This window comes from Leucopleurus acutus (assembly GCF_964270905.1).
Source record: "Leucopleurus acutus genome assembly, chromosome: 9".
Classification (NCBI taxonomy): domain Eukaryota; kingdom Metazoa; phylum Chordata; class Mammalia; order Artiodactyla; family Delphinidae; genus Leucopleurus; species Leucopleurus acutus.
In genome coordinates, this window is record NC_139144.1 from 49593602 (window position 1) to 49617838 (window position 24237).

General features: G+C 41.4%; 1 protein-coding gene across 1 annotated transcript in view; it reads left to right on the plus strand.

Moving 5' to 3' along the window:
• SLC25A13 (solute carrier family 25 member 13) overlaps window positions 1–24237 on the plus strand; it is a gene marked incomplete at its 5' end in the record, with an annotated part of 204398 nt that overhangs the window by 70443 nt on the left and 109718 nt on the right. The window contains 1 exon segment of the mRNA XM_082846449.1: window positions 19245–19360. Coding sequence (XP_082702575.1) covers window positions 19245–19360 — 116 coding nt within the window.

Genomic DNA, 24237 nt, shown 5'->3' on the forward strand with positions numbered 1-24237 from the left:
CTCCAGTTTGTGAGTCATCCACCCAGCAGTTATGGGATTTGATTTTATTATGATTGCGCCCCTCCTATCGTCTCATTTTGGCTTTTCCTTTGTCTTTGGTTGTGGGGTACCTTTTTTGGTGAGTTCCAGTGTCTTCCTGTCGATGATTGTTCAGCAGTTAGTTGTGATTCTGGTGTTCTCACAAGAGGGAGTGAGAGCACATCCTTCTACTCCACCATCTTGGTTTAGGCTCCTCTCAACCCATGTTGTTGAAGGATCAACTGTATAAAGGGATGAGGAGGAAAGGGAGGGGAGCTGGGGCTGGGGAGAGAGGGAGAGATTTATTAGGAGGAATTGGCTCATGCAATTACGGAGGCTGAGACCTCTCACTGTCCACCATGTACAAGCTGGAGACCCAGGAAAGTCAGTAGTGTAGTTCATTCTGAATCTGAAAACGTCCATGCCCTCTTCAGGCACACCACCCTCCCAACCCTGTCATGTGCTCACCAATCTAGAAGCTGCCTGGACCCTGTACTTTTGAAATTTTTATGGAGGCCTCACGATCAGTTATTTAACTGCATTTCTAACCCCTCCCCCCTTTTAAAAATTGGAGTATAGTTGCTTTACAGTGTTGCGTTAGTTTCTGCTCTACAGCAAAGTGAATCAGCCACATGTATACATATATCCCCTTTTCCTTGGATTTCCTTCACATACAGGTCACCACAAAGCATTGAGTAGAGTTCCCTGTGCTACACAGTCTGTTCTCATTAGTTATCTATTTTATACATAGTAGTGTATATATCTCAATCCCAATCTCCCAATCCATCCCACCGCCCCATTTCCCCCCTTGGTATCCATACGTTTATCCTCTACGTCTGTGTGTCTATTTCTGCTTTGCAAATAAGTTCATCTATACCATATTTCTAGATTCCACATATGTGTGTTAATATACAACATTTGTTTTTCTCTTTCTGACCTCACTCTGTATGACAGTCTCTAGGTCCATCCATGTCTCTACAAATGACCCAGTTTTGTTCCTTTTTATGGATGAGTAATATTTACTACATCTTCTTTATCCATTCCTCTGTTGATGGACATTTAGGTTGCTTCCATGTCCTGGCTATTGTAAATAGTACTGCAGTGAACATTGGGGTGCATGTATCTTTTCAAATTATGGTTTTCTCTGGGTATATGCCCAGGAGTGGGATTGCTGGGTCATATGGTAGTTCTATTTTTAGTTTTTTAAGGAACTGCCATACTGTTCTCCATAGTGGCTGTATTAATTTACATTCCCGCCAACAGTGCAAGAGGGTTCCCTTTTCTCTACACCCTCTCCAGCATTTATTGTTTGTTGATTTTTTGATGCTGGCCATTCTGACTGCTGTGAGGTAATACCTCATTGTAGTTTTGATTTGCATTTCTCTAGTACTTAGTAATGTTAAGCATCTTTTCATGTGTTTGTTGGCCATCTGTATGTGTTTTTTGAAGACCTGTCTATTTAGGTCTTCCACCCATTTTCTGATTGGGTTTTTTTTTTGTTATTGAGCTGCATGAGCTGTTTGTATATTTCGGAAGATTAATCCCTTGTCAGCTGCTTTGTTTGCAATATTTTCTCCCATTCTCAGTGTTGTCTTTTCTTCTTGTTTATGGTTTCTTTTGCTATGCAAAAGCTTTTAAGTTTCTTTTTTTAAAATAAATTTATTCAATTTATTTTTGGCTGCATTGGGTCTTCGTTGCTGCACGTGGGCTTTCTCTAGTTGCGGTGAACGGGGGCTACTCTCTTCATTGTGGTGCACAGCCTTCTCACTGCGGTGGCTTCTTGTTGCATTGCACGGGCTCTAGGCACGTGGGCTTCAGTAGTTGTAGCATGCAGGCTCAGTAGTTGTGGCACATGGGCTTAGTTGCTTTGCGGCGTGTGGGATCTTCCCGGACCAGGGCTCAAACCTGTGTCCTCTGCATTAGTAGGCAGATTCTTAACCACTGAGCCACCAGGGAAGCCCTGCTTTTAAGTTTCATTAGGTCCCGTTTATTTTTGTTTTTATTTTCATTACTCTAGGAGTCAAAAAAGACCTTGTCAAAAAAGACCTTGCTGCAATTTATCTCAAAGAGTGCTCTGCCTATGTTTTCCTCTAAGAGCTTTATAGTGTCCGGGCTTACATTTAGGTCTTTAATCCATTTTGAGTTTACTTTTGTGTGTGGTGGTAGGGAGTGTTCTAATTTCATTCTTTCACATGTAGCTGTACACTAACAACAGAGATCACAAAGAGAGATTAAGAAAACACTCTCATTTACCATTGCAACAAAAAGAATAAAATAACTAGGAATAAACCTACCTAAAGAGGCAAAAGACCTGTACTCAGAAAACTATAAGACGCTGATGAAAGAAATCAAAGGGAACACAAACAGATGGAGAGATATACCATGTTCTTGGATAGGAGGAATCAACATTGTAAAAATGGCTATACTACCTTTTCCCCTTTCTAGAGAATAGGGGATGCCCTGAAAATTTCAAGCTTCTAATCATTCCTTGGCCTTTGTGGTAACCAGTTCCCATCCAGGAGTCCACCAAGAGATGCTTAGTAGAAGACTCATCAGATTGATTTCTAACATAGAGTCCATGTTCAACCTACACCAGAAAAGTTGGCAATGAACCAGCTGCTGGTAAAGATGATTAAAAGGGGAAGCAGGATAGCAAATGTACATACCACTGTAGTTCTGCTTCATTTTATTTTTTTTAAAATATTTGTTTTATTTATTTATTTTCCTTAATTTTTTTGGCTGCATCGGGTCTTAGTTGCAGCACTCAGGATCTTTTCATTGCGGCGTTGGCTCTTTGTTGTGGCGTACAGGTTCCTCTCTAGTTATCACGCGCAGGGTTCAGAGTGCTCGGGCTCAGTAGTTGCAGTGTGCAGGCTCTCTAGTTGAGGCACGTGGGCTCAGTTAGTTGTGGCTCGCAGCATGTGGGATCTTAGTTCCCTGTCCAGGGATCGAACCCACGTCCCCTGCATTGGAAGGTGGATTCTTTACCACTGGACCACCAGGGAAGTTCCTGCTTCATTTGAATTTTCTCTGCAAGTTCATCTAAATGTACATTTTCAAAAAGAAAACTATATTAAATGAGCAAAAAGAAAAAAGGGAAAATATTAAAAGTGTCAGTAATTCACCCTGTAACGGTGCAAATTCAGGCTCAGCACAGCTGATGATTGGCACATGGCCCCCAGGTGGCTAGTTCTGTGGATTCATTCCTGGTGAATAATTGAACTCCCAATAAAGTGACTCTTCATTTTACATGATTTAGTTCTTTTGATTCCATTTGTAGCATTATGGAGGGATGTTACTCTGTATCCGGAAGGTGACCACTTACCACCTTTGCTGAGAGGCATGACCATCCCTCCCTGAGATTATTGTAATGGCCTCTTAAGTCTCCCTGCGTCTGTTCTTGCTTCCCTGCAGTCTGTTCAGCACAGCAGCCAGAGTGATCCTATTAAGACCTACGTTGGGTCATGTTACTCTCTGGCTCACACTCTTTTATGGCTCCCCATGTCACTCCAAGTAAAAGCCAGAGTCCTTACTGTGGCCAGCAAGGCCTTACTGTGCCCACTCTCTCCTTCCCTTACCCTTCTACTTCATCTCCTACAATTCCTCTCCCCACTTAGTCTGTTCCAGCCCCAGTGGCCTTCTTGCTGCACCGTGAACACACCATGCTCAGTCTCACTGCAATGCCTGCGCACTTCCTCTTCCCCCAAGAAGTAGGTCTTCGTGCTGATGACACCTTCTTAGGAAGGCTTTACCCGAACGTGCTGTTTTAAATTGTACCCCCAACATGCCTTTCTCCTTATAGGGCAGTGTATCTCATAGTGGTTATCTGGTCACATAAGGATTTTATTAATTGGTTTACTGTCTCCCCCTCTGCCTTCTCACACACGCTTGGCTGAAGCTCCAAGAAGGCAGGGATTTTTGTCTGCTTGGCTCACTGCTGAACCTGCAGATCCTAGACAGTGCGGCTGGCACACAGGAGCACTCTGTATTTAGTGAATGAATTTGAATGGATTGGACACATAAAGTGCTATGAGTGTGGGAGGTATGATTATCAAGCTGATAAGGGGATGGAATTCTCAGGCTGTCTTCTGGTTCCATATTGAAATTCAACATATTAAAACCCCTGGTTTTCATTTTTTCCTAGGAACTCTATGACATTTTATGCCATCTCTCTCTGTAACAGGTGCTGAAACTTTTAGCTAATCTTTTTTCTTATCCTGTTTTCACGTTTATCCTCTCCAAATAGGCTGGTACCACAGTAGTCTGGGGTCATTCTTGTTTTTGTAAAATTACTGTGAGCGATTCTTTGTATTGAGAAAAACACCCATATGATTAGGTTCTTGATCCTTTTGAGACTCCTGCCCCTCCCCTTCAGCACCCTATGAAGGCCAAAGAGTTGGCTAGCTGGGGACCATTTGTCTCTGCCTCTCTCTTCCCTGCTTATGGTCTGGTGAGTCACAGCTTTCTTCAGCAGAGGCGAATAAATGCAGCCACGTGTCTCCTCTTTTAATAGATTTTAGTTCACACCATTCTTCCAGTTATTAACTTAGAATATGATTTTTACAAATTCACTAAGGGGGTTGCATTTCCATCTAGGGAAAACCTCCCTTGAAAGTACCTGGGATTCGCTGAACATGGAAAACCTCTTTTTGTGGCTTTATGATTTCCTGATTAATGCTTTCTTCTAGAGTTTTGTTTTGTTTTTTAATTTAAATCAGGAAATAAAAGTTACCAATTAAGGAAAAAGCATTAAAATACTGATGTTGCTTTTCCACAATTAGCAGTAATTGTACCTAGAAAAAGCAAAAGAGTCTCAAAAGTCTTGTAGCTGAATTTGCTTTTGCAAAAATATAAAAGTACTCCCAACAGTTTCTAATTTTGATTATTATTATTTTTTTACAATTGCTATTCTGTGTTGTAATTGCCTGCTTAAAAAAAACTTGCTATTATTATGAGACCTTTATAAATAGGACTTGTTAATGAATGCAGAGATAGTATAGAATAGGATGGGGCAACATATTGGACAGAAAATTTTTCTTGCCTTTTTTTTGGAATTTATGTAGGTTCTTCCAGAGAGTAAAATAAACTATAAACCTAAGTAGAGCAGGCTTACATAGCTATAATAAATGCTTTTGGTTATTTTAATGAGAATCTACGTTCATGGGTGGCCTGTGTTAATAGGTGTATTTATTGTGTTTTGTTAGTGATTATTTGTATAGCAAAACATAATTAAATATGAAAAACTTACATTTTTCTTTACCAGATCTTGTGCCAATTCTTAAGTGAATTATGTTCATGTAGTAAAATTTAAATTAATCTGTATCGAGGATAGGGGTGGAAATAGCATTCTGTTTATTGTAGGTATTGGGTAAAATCCAGAAATACTACTTAATCAGAATATTGTAAGCAGAAAACGCTTTTTGTTTCAATTCTCATTAGTAATGTTTCTTAAGTTTTTAGGCTACTTTTCTCAGCAATGACAGTGTATACAATTTAGTTTTAATTTTTAAGTTTCATTTGAAATCCTAGAGTGTCTTAGATAATCATTTAGAACATGAATCGTTATAGAGGCATCAGAGATGTGACTGAATCTGTACTGATCCCAGTATATCTTGAACATGTTTTGCTTAAAGATTTACCTGTGCTATCAGTTTGTTTCTCATGATTTACCTCATTTCAGAGCAGAATGTTGAAACCAAAATGGGGTATACATTTAATATCAAATAACTTTTTCCTTGCCAACCACACCTCAGCCCCTGGACTGAACATGGTGTTTGAGGTTTTATTCAGTTATGTGAGTATTTGTGGAGCAGTGGGAGGTGTAAGCATGGCACCTGAGGCTAAGTCATTCCATTTTGTGTGGCCATTTCTTCCTCATTTTGAATTAGGAAACAGATGTGGAAAGGAGAAAAAAGATCCCAGTTCATCATCATAGTTCTTTCTGGTACCTCAAGCCTCACAACTAAGAACTTATTTGTTCTTGGCCGAGCTGTCTCTTTACTCTTAGGTTGACTGAGGACAGCTTTGGGGCTGCCTCCTGAACCTTACTTGATCAGTACCCCCAGCCCCACTTCCAGCGTTTTGGAGCCTGCCTTTCTCCTTTTCTGGGAAAGGTGAGAAAGCACGTTAGAGATGGCCGTGCCATTTGATGATTCATTTTCTTTCTGCATGTGTCCTTTAAAATTAACATTGCAGGGGCTTCCCTGGTGGCACAGTGGTTGAGAGTCCTCCTGCCGATGCAGGGGTCACGGGTTCGTGCCCCGGACCGGGAGGATCCCACATGCCGCAGAGCGGCTGGGCCCGTGAGCCACGGCCGCTGAGCCTGCGCGTCCGGAGCCTGTGCTCCGCAACGGGAGAGGCCACAACAGTGAGAGGCCCGCGTACCGCAAAAAAAAAATTAACATTGCAGATTTAGAGGCCCTTTGTGATGCAGGTGATAGAGGACAAGTTGTTATTGTTTACAGGCTGAGAGATTAGGCTTACATGGAGTTATGATGTGTCTCAGAAAATCGTAATTCCATGGTTTAGGAGCGATAATCTGCTTGGGAATGTGGGTGGGGAGGAGGAGACTCGAAGCATTGAGACTATGTTTGTGGGGCCAAGTACATTGTTTTTCTTAGACAAGGATGCGTATTTGGGGCGGCATTGGATGGAGGGCTGATGGAGATTATTGGGGACAGCTGCCATTCTTCATGCAGGCATTGCTCTAGAACATGCTGTATAAACTGCATATTACCACTTCTAAACTATAGAACACATCAGTAAATTTTTAAATTTAAAATATTTTAGATAGTGCATGATTTATCCCATACTTTTTCTTTCTTACTATGTGCCTTGATTTTAAGGATCTTATTCTTTAAATTAATTTTGTTACCGAACTTGAGTGCTTTCTCTCTCCTTGTTAGAAATGAGAGTAAAAGTATTTGATGGTCTGAGATGGAATTGATGCAGTTATTTTACAACTTTGAGTAAATTTAAAGTAAAATTTAAAAACCTAAGCCTTCTTTGCTTGCACTGAAATATTATGACTATATAGATGAGAAGTGTTGCCCCTGAAACTTGGTCTGAGTTCTCTTGTTAATATAAGAGAGATTTCTGCAAATTCAATTTGGAATCAACACGTAGGCACTTTTAAGATTTCTTTTTCATGGTCTTAAATACAGAAAATCATAATCTATTTTAAGCTTCTTATAAATGATGGAGCACTTGTTTACATGTGTAAAATGACTCTATCTGAGTAGTGTATTGAAGTTCATGTTCATGTTTGCTATTTAATGACACCTAATGATATTCAACGAAGGGTTATGCTAAACCAAAGAGAAAATGTGTTACCCAGGCAACTGCCTCAGGCAGACTAGAGATTCAGGCATATGGCTCTGTAGTATACATTATTTCAGCATTTTTAAGCATAAAGAACCACACATGTAATTGACTGTGAAAAATTACTGCTCAGTTACTGTATTGTATGGTCATAATAGAAGTAAATGAATACGTCATTGTTATTGGAACAAGTCTGTTGGGAACCACTTGTAGACTCTACTATTTAAGAAGCAAAAATACAATAAGAAGAAAATAGCTGGTTTAATTAACATGTAAAAGTGGGTTAATTTGAATTCAGCTGGCACAGCAGATATTAATGTTGGCTTTTTTTGTGTGCGTGTGATATTCTGGCTTAAGCCTATGTACTTCTGTTTCTTTTGGCCACACCATAAATAATTTTATTTAAAAAAATATGATAAAGGCTATTTGAGTCGTTGAATTTTTGCTTGCTAAGGGCTTATGTTCTGATCACATCAAAAAAGGTTTTTGCGTGTATCCATAATGTAAGTTTTATAAGTGAAAGAAAATGTTAAAATATTTGAGTAACTGATAATGTTTTTTCAAAGGGCAATCAGTAAAACTTGATTTCATGTATTATTTAAAAATTTAGTTTACTGCTTTTTAGTCAGAGTGCCTAGCTGGACAGTTACTGCGTTGGCAGATGCGAGACAGTGGCACATTTGCTCTTGTCACTTTTTGTGTGTCTGTGCTTATTTAGATGCTTCTTACTTGTTTCCGAATATCATTTTAATCATCGTCACCTTGCTTCAGAGTTTCAGAAAAACGCATTGAGAAGGGCATTGTGTTCCGATTACAAAATGATTTAACTCAATCAATTTTTGGTGTTTTAAAATGTCATTTGGGCAAAGAACACCCATAGATAGTACGGGCCTGCGAAAATTGTTCCTTGAGCTGTCTACTGTGCCGTAGGTACTCACATAGTCTCTGGAGTGCAGGGCGCTTTTGTGTTTTTCGGCTCTAAACTAATCAAACTGGAGACTGAAGTCAGATATGCAAAGGGTTTGGCAGCATGTACTCCACGGGAAGCATTTAAAGTATGTAACTGGTTTCCAGTGGCAATCTAACAGCTAACCTGCTACTTTATGCAGTGATAGGCCAGTGTACGGTGGTCCTTAAAACATGCTAGTTAACAAATTTACTTGCCTGCTGGCTTTCCAGTTACTGATTTATCAGGCTTATCTGCAGTTTATCTCCCCGTTATCCTTCTTCATTTGCCATTTTATTTATTTTCATTTTTATTTATTTATTTGTTTTTGGCTGCTCTGCACAGCATGTGGGATGTTAGTTCCCCGACCAGGGATCCCATGCCCCCGGCACTGGAAGCATGGAGTCTTAACCACGGGACTACCAGGGAAGTCCCTTTTTAAAAAATTTATTTTTATTTTAATTTTTTGGCATTTGCCATTTTAATAATGTTGAAAGCCTTCTCATCCAGCCTTGAAAGAATAAGGGAAGATCTAGGAAACCTAGATTAAAAAAAAAAAAATCTACTTTGCTTACCCAAGTGGATTTTCCAGTATGGTTTATAACTACTTCTCCCTTTTTTCACCACTGGTCTTTCTCCTTTTCAACTTTTTCCCCCCATTAAAGGCAATCCCCAATTTAAAATGAGTTGCTCATAGTGTTTTTAGTAACTTTGTATACATTATATTTTTATAGTTATTATAAAATATTGGCTATATTCCTTGTGTTGTATAGTATATCTGTGTAGCTTAATTTTTACATGATAATTTGTACCTCTTAATCCCCTACCCCTATATTGCCTTTAACCCCTTCCTTGTCCCCAGTGGTAACCACTGGTTTGTTCTCTATATCTGTTGAGTCTCCTTCTTTTTTGTTATATTCACTAGTTTGTTGTATTTTTTATATTCCACATAAGTGGTATCATACAGTATTTGTCTTTATTCGTCTGATTTATTTCACTTAACATAATACCCTCCAAGTCCATCCATCTACTGTGAAGTAGAACGGGGATGGATCATACTTGCTCGACATGTTTGATCCCGCTGATAAGGAAGAAAGTATTAGAGGTAGAAGAACACCCTGTATAAATGCCAGCAGTTGGCACAGTCCGCCTTGGGCAGCTCAAATACTGTTTGAAATGAACTGCAAAGCAGTGGCCAGACAGGTAGATCTGGAAGCATGGGCATATCACTCACCAAGTTAAGCTCGTAATTACAAGAGCCTTTATATTTATCTTCTTTTGGCAATATGGGAGCAGTGATGTATGCAGAGGTGGTATTTATAAGCTAAGTTTATGATAACAATACAGTAAAATTGCTAATAAAATCTTTAATAGGTTTTTGAAGCCAGGCAGTAGCCTGCTTGTTTGAACAACATTCAAGCTGTCAGATTTCATTGGAGCCATTGAATTTAAATAGCCCCTTGGCGAACGCTGCAGTGAGATTTGAACCTGAATGCATGGTAGGGCTGAGGAACCCAGCTGGCCTCAGGACAGATGCACTCCTGGGAGCGCCAGGCTGGTGCCAGAGCCAGGCTGGACACGGATCCTCCCTCTGACTGAAGATGGAAGAAAATGGGATTGTAGCGTGAAAAGCACTGGAGAGAGCACCTGTAAGAGATCAGGAAAGGGGGTCTGTTCCAACTTGCCCAGCAAGATCATGCTGCCTGTTAGGCAAGGGAAAACTACAACTCGAGCCTCTTTCTACCTTATTACTGATGGTTTTTAGAATATAAAATGAGGTAATAACTCATTGTCTCTTTCTAGAATGTGTTAAGAACAGTTGTGTTAAATTTACATAATTAGGGCCGTTGAGGCTTAGTTTGGTTGCTCACTGACCATCAACTGGAATATTAAATAAAATCTTTATTTATGACCTCTTTCATCATCTGCCTAAGTAGCGGTTTTTGTAACCTCAGTAACTTCGGGGCCTCAGAGTCTCTGCTTCTCTGGCGGCTGCAGGCCACCAGGCATCCCAAGGGCACACCTGATGTGCTCCTGGGCTTTAAAAGCTGTGTGCTTTGACTTCCAGGACAAGCCCCCCAGCTCTGTCTAGAGAGCGTATCGTGGATTTGATCCCTTCTGTTTTTCTCTCTCCTGCTATGACCCCGGTCCCACCCACTGCAGCCACTTCCAACTGGACTCGTGCTCCGGGGTTTCCTGAGTGTTCTTTCCAGGAGCTCACATCACCCCCCTGCATAAAACCCTCCAACATGGCTGTTTCCCATGTGTGCTTGGAATGAAGTCCACACAGCCTGTATGCCCTGCACCCTCCTTCATCCCCGTCTCTCTCCCTGCCCCCCACCCCTGTACTCTCCAGCCACTCAGGTGTCTCCCTGTGCCATGGAACTTGGCAGGGTTGGCTGGTCGTAGGTCCGGACCTCACACTGAGGTTTCTTCCACCAGAATACCCTTGCTCCAGATCTTCCCGTGCTTCCTCCTTTTCATCATTCAGATCTTAATACCACCCCCCAGGAGGCATTTCCTCACCACCTATCTCCATCATTCTCAAGCTTGGCTGGGTGGGAAGTTAAAAACAACAACAACAACGACAAAAAAAACGGGTGGTTGCTCTGATCCCTCCTCATACCCATTAAATAGGCTGCTGGGGCTAAGAAGCACTATTTAATGTATTTCTCAATTTTGTCCTCTACACAGCAGTTATCTGATCTAGAACCATCTCATCTTTATGTAGGTATGTTTGAGCTCATTGTCTGCCTTCTCCACTGGAATGGAACTCCTTGAGGACATGGATTCTGTCAATCTTATTCATTTTCATAGTACCCTTAGCACCTAGGGCATTGCCTGGCGTATGCTAAGTGCGGGGTACGTATATGTTTGGGGCCCTGAACAATGTATATTTCTAGGGCATTTGGGAGGGAGATAAAAGAACTGGAAACCCCCCAAAGCTATTAAAGATGTTAAAGTCATGGAGGCCAAAACTGTTTTGATAAACTGGCCATCACAGGAGAGCCCAGTTCTGTTTTTGTTTCTTTTTGTTTTTTTCGCTTGACATTCACAGATACTTGAACCTGGGTGGTCTGGTGGTTGGAGCCCAGTTTTTGGAGTTAGATTTTACTTTCATCTCTGCCATTATTCCTGGACAGCTGTTTGGCTTCTGTTGTAACACACGGAAGAAGGTTATAAGGAGAAGTTATTTTTGTGAAGCACTCTTATGGTTAGGAACCTTAAGTAAAAGTGGTAATTGGATTTTGATGCGCTGCACTGTCTATTACCAAACTTCCTAAAGTCTAAACAGATCAGCTCCTTACGTGCAGTTGCTTAAACTTTCATAGCCACGGAGTTGGCCTGGAGATAGGAGCCAGGCAGGAGATGAGAGGGACCACACAGGGTACAAGCCATTGCTGAGCGAGAGTAAGCAACAGCAGGGAGGAAGAGAACTGGAGCTTATCCACCTTGGATGGCCAGAGTGAGTGTGGCTTTCAACTGTTTGCTTCTTTTTTCAGCTCTCCCTACCCCCACCTATTTTGTTCAGTCCTTCTGCCACTACCCAAATTTAAGGTGCTTGCTGTTTTGTTTCATAGAAATTTTTATTCTTTTTCTTACTACACAAATAATTCAGTATGTGTGTTATTGAAAAGATTAGAAAATGTGGACAAGCAAAAAAAAAACCTTAAATTTCTAATATTTTAACTACCTGGAGATATACCCATGACTAACTCTTTGGTGTTCATCCTTCAAACTCTTTGCGTGTGTGTATAAGATACCATTTTTGTCTATTTTTCACAAAATGGGCTTGTTTTCTACATACATTTGTGTAACCGATTTTGTACTTAATAACATGAATTTGTTTATTGCAGTTTGTAGTGGTTGGACAGTTCTCAGTGTATGAATGGTCCTTTATTTAATCAATCATGAGTTGTTGCATATTGAGGTTGTTTTCACTTTTTTCACTGTTATCAACAATGCTGCTTGAACATTCCTGTAGAGAAAAGTTTGCACACATTCACTGATGATGTTTTAGGGTAAATTCCTGGAAGTGCGATTGTGGTGTCAAGGAGTGTGGGCGTTATCAAGACTCTTGCTGTATTGTTGGATTGTCCTCCGGAGAGTGTAGTGCCATAAACTTCTATCCCCTTGTCGTAAGGAGCCTTTCTTTCTCCTTCAGATCTTCATGATTCTTCCCTGGATTCAACCAACAATCTCCCCAACTCCAGGCTCTTCTCCCTCCAGTTCATTTAACTCTGCCAGATTGAAGGGTCTGAAGCCCAAATTCATCATGTCACTAAAAGTTCTAGATTTTATCTGCCATTAGGAACTCCATACCTTCCTTTGTGCTTGCCCTCCCTCCAGCACACTTGCACTTCTTGTGGCTCTTCATCTCCAGCCTTCCTTCCTTGGTTCCTGGCTCACCGTCTACTCCCCCAGACCTCCAGTTGTTTGGGGCAGAAATTGCACTTTTCATCTATGTGTTCCCAGCACTGGCCTGTGCTCAGCACATAGAGCAGGCGCTGAATTGGAGTCAATGGCCTTTCCTTTCCCCCCCTGCCATCTCTACTTGATCATCTCCCCTCTTTTACAAGACTGATGTTACATGACCACATGGTCACATCTTCCCTCTGATGTCACGTGTTCCTAATTTCACAGACTTTCTCCATCTCCTCCTTTTTCTCAATATAACAATAATCTTTCCCTCCTCTGAATTCGTGGAGTAATTTATCTCCAGTTCTCTTATATTACCTACCATTTTTTCTATAATATCATAATTTTCCATCTATATTCTCTGTTATAAGTCTTTCCAGGCTGAGAGCTTTCCCTTGCAAAGTTGAGAAGGGGCGGGGAAGGAACCTACAGTTACGCTAATGTAAAAAGCACTGACATCATTTTGGTATGTATCCTAGTATCTTCCTCTGTCTATAGTAGACACGTAATCTTACATCATCCTAAGCATAATGTCCAGAGGCACTCCACTTTTAATCCTTTCCTCCTTGGCTCAGTATGTGACTGCAGTATGTAGTGCTGTAGCTGTTTTACTGACACTTTAAAGGCCTTGTAACATAGCTGCTGTTATAAATGGCTTTCAGAAGAACAATAGCTCTGGTGGTTTGGAGAACAAAAATGACTTGCTTAAAAAAATCTCTGCTCGTGTCAGAACCATGAAATAGAGTAGCTAGAAACCTACTCTCCCCTAATCTTTTTTTTTTTTCCACTAGTTTGTGCACTTTCTCATAGATGTACTTTTTTTTTTAACATCTTTATTGGAGTATAATTGCTTTACAATGGTGTGTTAGTTTCTGCTTTATAACAAAGTGAGTCAGCTATACATATACATATATCCCCATATCTCCTCCCTCCTGCATCTCCCTCCCACCCTCCCTATCCCACCCCTCTAGGTGGTCACAAAGCACCAAGCTGATCTCCCTGTGCTATGTGGCTGCTTCCCACTAGCTATCTGTTTTACATTTGTTAGTGTATGTATGTCCATGCCACTCTCTCACTTAGTCCCAGCCTACCGTTCCCCCTCTCCGTGTCCTCAAGTCCATTCTCTACGTCTGCGTCTTTATTCCTGTCCTGCCCCTAGGTTCTTCAGAACCTTTTTTTTTTTTTTTTTTTAGATTCCGTATATATGCATTAGCATACGGTATTTGTTTTTCTGTTTTTGACTTACCTCACTCTGTATGACAGACTTTAGGTCCATCCACCTCACTACAAATAACTCAGTTTTGTTTCTTTTTATGGTTGAGTAATATTCCATTGTATATATGTGCCACATCTTCTTTATCCATTCATCTGTTGATGGACACTTAGGTTGCTTCTGTGTCCTGGCTCTTGTAAATAGAGCTGCAGTGAACATTGTGGTGCTGTTTTGAATTATGGTTTTCTCAGGGTATATGCCCAGTATTGGGATTGCTGGGTTGTATGGTAGTTCTATTTTTAGTTTTTTAAGGAAACTCCATACTGTTCTCCACAGTGGCTGTATCAATTTACATTCCCACCAACAGTGCAAGAGGCTTCCCTTTTCTCTACACCCTCTCCAGCATTTTTTGTTTGTAGATTTTTAGGTGATGGCCATTCTGACTGGTGTGAGATGATATCTCATTGTAGTTTTTCTTTGCATTTCTCTAATGATTAGTGATGTTGAGCATCCTTTCATGTGTTTGTTGGCAATCTGTATATCTTCTTTGGAGAAATGTCTATTTAGGTCTTCTGCCCATTTTTGGATTGGGTTGTTTGTTTTTTTGATGTTGAGCTGCATGAGCTCCTTGTATATTTTGGAGTTTAATCCTTTGGCAGATGCTTCGTTTGCAAATATTTTCTCCCATTCTGAGGGTTGTCTTTTTGTCTTGTTTATGGTTTCCTTTGCTGTGCAAAGACTTTTAAGTTTCATTAGGTCCCATTTGTTTATTTTTGTTTTTATTTCCATTTCTCTAGGAGGTGGGTCAAAAAAAGATCTTGCTGTGATTTATGTCATAGAATGTTCTGCCTATGTTTTCCTCTAAGAGTTTTATAGTGTCTGGCCTTACATTTAGGGCTTTAATACATTTTTTTTTTTTTTTTTTTTTTTTTTGCGGTATGTGGGCCTCTCACTGTCGTGGCTTCTCGTTGCGGACGCGCAGGCTCAGCGGCCATGGCTCACGGGCCCAGCCGCTCTGCGGCATGTGGGATCTTCCCGGACTGGGGCACGAACCCGTGTCCCCTGCATCGGCAGGCAGACTCTCAACTAGGCAGACTCTCTTCCCACCAGGGAAGCCCTAGGTCTTTAATACATTTTGAGTTTATTTTTGTGTATGGTGTTAGGGAGTGTTCTAATTTCATTCTTTTACATGTAGCTGTCCAGTTTTCCCAGCACCACTTATTGAAGAGGCTGTCTTTTCTCCATTGTATATTCTTGCCTCCTTTATCAAAAATAAAGTGACCATATGTGCATGGGTTTATCTCTGGGCTTTCTATCCTGTTCCATTGATCTATATTTCTGTTTCTGTGTCAGTATGTCCCCTAATCTTGAGTGGTGTAGGCCTGTGAAAATGTGACTTCTGTGTGTGCTTCCATGTCAGCTGACCCGTATCGCACTATTAGTTGCTGCAGGTGAGCATTAGTGTCATATCGTGACTGTTCCTCTTAGACGCTAGATGCAGAGCTCATCAAAGTTGTGTGATTTATTTTAGAGGGCATCTAACATTGTCAAAGAAGTTTGGGAAGTTGAGGGCAGAAAAGGAACTAAGTGAGCCCACCAGCCAGGTCTGAACTTGATTAAGCTGGTATCCTTTGTTGTAACTTACGCTAATACCCATTAAATCTGCAAAGCAAGACTGGAATACTGTTTACACAAAAAATATGTGTACCTATGTAAATGTTTTTAGATATCACGCTGTAAATGAATATAGTACTATATAATTATTCTGATAGCCTTCTAGTCAGATTACCTTGAAAATCCAAAATGATCTTGATGAACAGTAAAACATTGTGATTTCATAGTTCATCTGTATACCTCCTACATAGATGTATAATACTTGTGTCTAACAGGATTACCAAATTACATACCTTTTTGGTATCTGTAACATGCCTAAAATACCAGAGCATTCATTGGCCAGTTACAGTTATGAAACCACAATGACATTGCCAGAGGAGGATTTGTTCACCGACATAGATGGCCTTCAGGTTTCTCATACCATTTTGAGAGAGATGAGATTCTCTTTTTCTGGTATTTAAGCCTTCCTTTATTCAGATCATTACATTTAAGAAATGTCCTGGTTCTACATAACACACTGTGTGATTCGCCTTAACTCACCCACCGTCTGTGCAGAGATAATTTATCGATTGATAAACTGGCAGCAAGTTCAGCTGATGAGTGTGTGGCTGTATGGTTGTTGGTGCTGCTCTGAGGAGGTCCTGGGGTGTGAGGAGTGGTGGTGAGAAGAAAGCAGCCAATCAGAAACACATTTCTCCTCTGTGCTGCTGCTTCAGTGGTCTGGAGCCGGGCGAGCATGCGTCCCTAAGTGAAATGGTTCTGGGCGGTTTCATTCACAGCATTAAGTAGCCTTTGTTTAAAAACTCCTAGTTCTGTGTTTCCAATCTTGGCCTGTGTATTAATATTAGTTTGCTAGGGCTGTCATAACAAAGCACCACACACTAGGTGGCTTAAAGAAAAAACAAAGAATTTTATTGTCTCACAGTTCCAGAGGCTGAGATCGAGGTGTTAGCAAGGTTGCTTCCTTCTGGGGGCCTGTTCCATGCTTCTTCCCTAGCTTCATTCGGGTGGTTTGCTGGCAGGCTTTGGCATTCCTGGGTTTGTAGAAGCATCACCCTGATCTCTGTCTTCATCTTCATGGGGCGCTCTCCCCGTGTGCACGTCTGGGTCCAGATTTCCCCTTTTCATAAGGACTCTAGTCATTTTGGATTGGGTGCCCACCCTACTCCAGTAGGATCTCATCTTAACCAATTACATTTACAACGATTGCATTCTGAGGTTAGGACTTCAACGTGGATTTTGGGGGGACATAGTTCAACCCCATATTCACCTTTCTCCTGCGGTCCACACTAGTCCTTTTGGCTTCCTACTGGATACCATACTTCACTGTTCCATGGGTATCTCTAATTTAACACGGTTAGAATTGATCTTACTCTCTCACAATTCCCTTCTTTTTCCTTTTTTATTCTTTATCTTTGGTGGTGGTGTCATCATCCCACTCAATTATCTAAGTTAGAAGTCTTGGAGTAACTCTTTTCTGGCTGTCAGCCTCTGACCTCCAGTTGCTACCAAGTTTTGTCATTCCTGCCTCAGTTGTATTTCTCCACTTTTCCCCTTTCTCCAATCCTAGTGTTCCGGCTCTGGTTTAGACCCCTGCTGTCTCTAGCTGTCAGGCTGTCTCCCCACGTCTCGTCTTTCCTCTGTTAAATTCATCTTCCACAGCAGTTCCCTTTTCTAAAATAAAGATATGAACCTGGCATTTATTAACCCTAAAAACCTCCAGTGACTTCTCACTGCCTGCAAAAAAAAAAAGGTCAGGATTCTATAACTGGCCTTTAAAGGCCTTTACAGGTGGCTGGCATGATAGCTCAACCACTCTTTTACTCGGCAGGACCATTAGATGCAGGGTCAGTAACACCTTTGTCCTTCTCTAAATGCAGCACACCCCTCTGTACTTAGTTCTTTCCTCAGTGTGGATCGTCCTCCCCCTACCCTTCTCTCTTCTCTCCATCCTCCCATACCGATTGGAATTCTGTCTCGGTCAAATGGGAACCAGGACACTTGGTTTTCAGGCCAAAATGCCAGAAGCCAATTGTTTCACCGTGCATGAGCCATAACTTCTAACAGTTTTCTCAAAAGTAAAATGAGGAGGTGGAAGGAGTTGATCTCTAAGATCTTTTCAGCTTTCAAATTTGTTCTTTAAGTGCCACAGATTCGTGGAGCATTCCTTAATTTATTATTTATTTATTCCTTAAGGAAGAATAAGTCACTTCTCCTCTGTGCCCCGATACTTTATCTTTTACTTTTGATACTCAGCTCGTGTTCTGGCAGGGTTACATGCACACGACTACCTCTCCTTCCCCCAGCAGGCTGTCAGCTCCTTGAGGCCAGCCGGGAACCTTCCACTCATATGTGTTTCCCTTGCCATCCCCACCTGCCCCTGGTCCTGCTCACACACACAAGATTCTCAGTGAGACAGACTCTGTAGCCGAGGAGAAAATGTTCTGGGCAAGTGTTCTTCTGTAATACGTGCCGTTCCTGAATGTTCCCCTGCGTTCGGAAGGATGTGTTTTTGGATGGTGAATGACATAGAGACCATGTAATGAACACACCAGAGTTTTCCTTTCTTTGTGGCATTATTATAATCAGGTGACATTCTGGGAAATAGCTAAGTTAATGTTGTAGCACTTACTTTCTATAAAAATGTGTTCTCTCTATAAGATTTTGGAAGTAATTAAGTGTTCTGTGAAACATGGGAAAGCACTTCTGTTTTCTTTCTCCTTCTATATCCTCGAGACTTGGACTATCCCAATGTATCATTGAAATATTTGTACATTTAAAATACAAAATAGTGGCAAAGAACTTAGTTCTAAGACAGCCTTTGTGGATTTATTTACTCCTTGGAAGTCAAAGCACCTGTGGCCTGTTCTGCACCTCCTAATGGATAGATGTAATCATACCGTGACCTTGCTGAGAAACTTGTATCTCTGAACGTCTGATCTCATTTCACAGTGTTCTCTTATGTACTTTTCTGTCCAGATAAAATTAGTTCCTCACATTTTCCTTGCACACTCCCTAGCTTTCTTGTACCAGCCTTTCTGCAGGCATTTCCCCTGCCTAAGGTGACCTCCTTTCTATGCCCATTACTGCATACCTGTATTTCACTAATTTTTCAAGACCCAACTCACATTCCATCTCTGCCACAAAGCTTTCTTTGGTTTCCTACCAAAATTCTTTTATCATCATCTTGGTTTCTGTCTTATGATTTGTCTTTCCTGTATAATATTCTAGACTAGTGTTATCTGTCTTACCAGACTAAAAGTGCCTTGGGGTCATATTTCGTGGCCAGTTTATCTGTATTCTATCCCCCGCCCCAATATCGTCCTTTAGTTCAATCCTCATGTGGTCAGTGGATATCAGTAATGAATGAATCTTTGTGAACCATTTTTACATGGTGTAGGAAGGTATTAATGAATGACTGAGCTGGTCTATTTTGTTGTTAACAACCATATATTAATCTAAAGTGTCTAAGCTTTATTTTTAGAATTAATGTGTCACCATATCCTCAAATCTGTCATGTCTTTTAGATTCTGTGTGTTGTTATTTCAGTCCACTCTATGTAAAAGGAAATGCTAAGTGTTTATACATGTTTTTAGGTTTGAATTTTATTTTTTGACAGTGACGTTTTATTTTTTTCCCTTAGTGTATATTTGTGTATGCTTTTATCTTCCACAAGCTACTGACTTTATGCTTTGTGCTTGTTTTGTGTTGCAGATTAATATCCTTTCAAGAATTTGTGGCGTTTGAATCTGTCCTGTGTGCCCCAGATGCTTTGTTCGTGGTGGCCTTCCAGCTGTTTGACAAAGCTGGCAAAGGAGAAGTCACTTTTGGTAAGGGGCGTGAGTGTGTGCACACCTAAGGAAGTGCAGACCTGTGTGAGCGGTTTGGGCTTTTTTTCCCCAAGACTGAAGTGTATGGAAATGGTTTTAAGAAGTTAGCCTATCCCTTTTAACAAAGATATCTCGGTGTTTTGAGGCGCCAGTTCTTGAAAAAAAAGTCTCCCTTCGTGAAAAATTAAGTTTCTGGCTTAGTAGTTTTGATGCTCTGCTTTCGTTGTAAGGTGAGGGAGGATGGAGCACGACTGAGTCACAGGGTCGTAGAAGGTGAGAGACAGACAGGATTTGACCGTCCACTTCATTCCCTTCACAGTCAGTAGTGCTTTCCACGATTAGAATGAAGACGTTAATAAAGTGCCTAAGAACAGAAGGGATTCATGTTCCCAGTACCTTGTGTCCTTACCTTGTCCTCATGGAGTAGCTGGAGTCCAGAGGCAGCGCGCGAGATGGTAATTTGGAGCGGTACGTGGAGAACCCTGTTCTTCTCAATAACACGTTCCCCTCTGGCTGGGCTGGCAGTGTCTGCTGTGCTGCCCCCGCCTTTATTCGGGGACGCAGCACCATCTTCATGGGGCTCAGCCGCCAAGCTGCAGAACACCCTGAAGTCTCTTAAGCATTAGGAGAAAGGGAAAACCAGGACGTGGTGGGGCAGTGGTACGTTCTTGTTTAAAAATAAACTGGTTACTGAAGATACATGGGGCAGAAGACACCACATTTCCCTCGGACTGTGCCGTGTCCAGCGTATGTTATCTGTGCGTGTGAACCTGGTGCAGAAAGCATTGCTGTGGAGAATTTTGGAGCCCTTTTGGGGCACACAGATTGTGCATTTCAGGGGAAATGGGTAATGCACCCATTTTAAACGTCTTTGTTCCTTGTCTCTAATTTATTCAGACTTCTTGGTCTTGTCTTACTTGTACGTTGTGAGGAATGTACAGATAGGGGAAATACAGGTGGTGTAATAGAGCACCATCTGTTCTGGATGGTTCTGGAATTGGAGAGACTTAGCTCCTCCCAGCTCTGCCACTTTTGTCTCTGAGTCAAGTTAATTATCCTTTCAGGTCTTTATTTTCCTTATCAGAAATGAAGGTAATAACTACATAAAGTATAGGTAAGGCAGCCTTCCCCTCCCCGACCCATTCCTCAACGTTCATTTGACATGACAGTTATTTAAGGCTAGATCAGCCAGGGCAGAGGCAAAAACACATATATTTACCTGGTTTTCTTTCATGTATTCTAGAAGCTCAGATGCTTTCCGTTAATACTTCACGAGGATTATTTGATATTTTAAAATCCCTAGAATAATTTTAGTTTTTGCCTCTCCCATCACCCAGTTCCTCTAGCCACAACTTTTCAGTGGAATACCAATAAAAATGTTCCCACTAAAATCTCCAAATAATAAATGAGCAGCTAGCTCATGGTGGTGTTGATTTACCCGGTGGAAGTCAGTTTGATGAGAACGTTATGATGACGTTTCCTCGGGGTGAACAACAAGGGGAACCTGTAAGTTTGCGTGAGCTCAGCACAGGTGTGCTCGCTCTCTCGTCTTCCTCCTTTCTGCAGCAAATCTGGAGGGAGGGCTGGAAGAGAGCTGGATTGGAGATGGGGGGCTGAGAAATGGATTTCCGGCGTTTTCCCGACTCCGATCAGTCTTCCGTCGTGGGCATGAAGTGGCGGGGCTGATGTTACCACCAGCACACCACTGGCCTGGCGGAGGAAAGAAGCAGGAGGCTTTGCCAGTGCTGGGAGGGCTGTGTGTGTGTGTTAGTGTGGTCAGGAGAAAAGAACAGGTAAAGCAGCAGAATGTGGGAGATGGGAGTCATCTGTGAATTGTAGAAAGAACGTGGCATGACAACTGTTTCTGCTTCTCTCTAGCTGTTGGTTGATGGACAAGTCATTTCCGATTTCTGAGCCTTATTTTCCTTACCTACAAAATCAGGGTAATAGCCTACCTTCCAGGACTATTGCACATAAACGGGCCATGTGGAAAACAAAGGCCTTTATAAAAATAATATTACTGAAAGAAATAATGTGAGAGAACAAAGGAGGATTTCCTTTTTTTTCTTCTTCTTTTTTTTGTTCTTTGAGAAGCCCTTTATTTTAACTTGCAGTTTAACCACTGGTCAGGTAGCTGGGAATTTGTGCTGTGTTGAACACTGTCCCATCTCTGAAGACATACGAGAGTGCGTAAGACATGGGGGCTTCCAGGGGGCTACGATTCTGCTTCTGTCCTCAGCTGCATGTGACTGTGGTGGAAGAGTGCATAGCCCATCTCTCGATACCCTGCCTTCTGCAGGTATTTGTTCCAGAATCTGCCTGTCTCACAAAACACAAACAGGGTATGTCCTGTATCTGTTTATGAGGAGCCAGTGGCGTCCTCACTCTGTGGGTGTAATAAAATGTAGCCTGCGCTTTTCTGAGCTGTTAATCCCCATTTAGGATTAAACTGAAAGAGCTATTCATAGTACAAAGAAGATACTCAAATGACCATCAAATTGAAAAATGGTAGCTGACTTAACATTTTTCATGAGGTCGGGTAGAGTCATTCAGTGGAGGTGAGTGCTGTGTACAACAGGCTTTTGCCAAGTAAACACAATCATATGGGAGGTGTGGCAGCCTTAGGAGTGTTTTGTCAGCAGGTACCTTTAGAAGAAGCTAACAAATAAGTACGTTTTTCAGGAAACTTGTGATGGGGTTGAAGAAATTTTTTAAAAAATGGAGTTGGGCAGAAAAGTGGACTTTCCTAGTCAATCCTGATCTCATAGCCCACAGTATTATAAGGGAATCCAGATCTGTGCCCTGACTCTCTGTCCATATGAAGCTGTTTGAGAGACACACAGTGGCACTCTTTGCTCTGATTACTTCCTCAGCTCCCTGTAAATCCTTCACTCAAGAGTGACCCTTTTGTATATCAGAAGGTTGCCCTCCTGAGTGTGCATCTTTGGGAGGAGTAGGCATGGAGTGGCGAGAGAGGAAGGGCTCCTTTTTTAACCTCCCAGGTTGGCATGGTCAGCTGTGGTCACGGGGTGAGCACTGTGCTTGCACTAAACAGTGGGTCATCTGGGGCCTTCCCATGCCAGGGAAGGCTGGCAAGTGGCCTCAGATCCCCCATGTCTCCTGGCTTTGCATTTCATCCAGAGGAGAGCAGTTACACTCTTTATCTGTATACATATTAGGTTTCCACATAAGAGCTCATCTGAAGCAGGGCTTCTAGGACTAAGCCCAGTAAGCACCGGTATTTGTCAACAAGCCGGCAGTGTCAGTGCTCCCACTAATGCTGATTCTGATACACACTAAACAAAAATCAGATGGAGCATTTCAGTGTCGCATTTCAGTGAAGCCTTGCCCCCTGTTCTCTGAGGCCTTGTTTATGTTTACCGTATTTTCATGTCCCGATCACTCCCTGTGTTTGCTACAATGAAAAGATCTTGATGAGGCCAATTTTGTTCCTTTGATATCTAGTTCATTATGTTCTCCTGTTTCCTTTGAGGGAAAACATATCTCCACTATTCTTGTTCTCACCATGTTTTCTTATTTTGATACCCGGTATTTGTAAGTGCATTTTATGTTGCCAACAGATGTATAACATGATATCAGTATAAGTAGAAAATTCTGCTTAACAATTTGCAACTCTGTGTGATTGGAGAGAAAAGTATTTTGTTCTAAATCTTTTCATTTGCATTTTTAGCCTATTTTATATGGCCGTGATTTTTTACTCTTAATTTTTTCAAGTGTACTTTACTGAAGTAGAGCATACATGCAGAAGGATGCATGAATCCTAAGTGTACATTTTGATGACTTTGCACAGTGTACATACTTGTTTCACCACCATCCAGATCAGAAAGAGAATGGTACCAACACTCAGTAGGTCTCTTCCCAGTTACTGTTCCAATGGTAGCAAGGGATATTTATCACCATCAATTGATTTTGCTTGCTTTTAAACTTAATAAAAATTGAGTGATACAGGATTTATTCTTTCATTCTCACTTTTGCTCAAATTTTATTTGTGAGATTCATCCATGTTTTTGCTATGTGTATTTTTATTTTGTTCTTTTTCTTTGCTGTGTAGTATTCCATTGTATAACTTTACCCTAATACGTTTACTCATTCTACAGTTGATAGACACTTGCACATTTCCAGTTTTGATTGCTACAAATATGCTTTGAACATTCTTTTATGTGTTTTGGGGTGTGCATATGTGTAGGCATTTCTAGGAGTAGAATTGCTGGGTCGTAGAGAGCTTCCCTGGTGGTGCAGTGGTTAAGTATCCACCTGCCAATGCAGGGGACATGGGTTCGAACCCTGGGCCGGGAACATCCCACATGCTGCGGAGCAACTAAGCCCGTGTGCCACAACTACTGAGACTGCGCTCTAGAGCCCGCGAGCCACAACTGCTGAGCCAGTGTGCTGCAACTACTGAAGCCCACATGCCTAGAGCCCATGCTCCGCAACAAGAGAAGCCACTGCAATGAGAAGCCCGTGCACCACAACGAAGAGTGTAGCCCCCACTCGCAGCAACTAGAGAAAGCCCACGCGCAGCAACGAAGACCCAACACAGCCAAAAATAAATAAAATAAATGAAGAAAAAAAAGAATTGCTGGGTCTTAGAAAATGTGTATATTTAGCTTTCAGTAGATCTTACCAAACAGTTTTCCGAAGTGGTTGTACCAGTTCACATTCATACCATCAGTGTATGAGAGTTCTAGTTATTCTACTTCTTTGCAAACACTTGCTGTTATCAGTTACTTTCATTTTAGTGATATCTCACACTGTGACTTTAATTTGCATTTTTCTCATTACTTATGGGTTGTACAACTTTTAAAAAACTGTTTATTGACCACTTGAGTATCCTTTTTTTACTATGTGTCTATTTT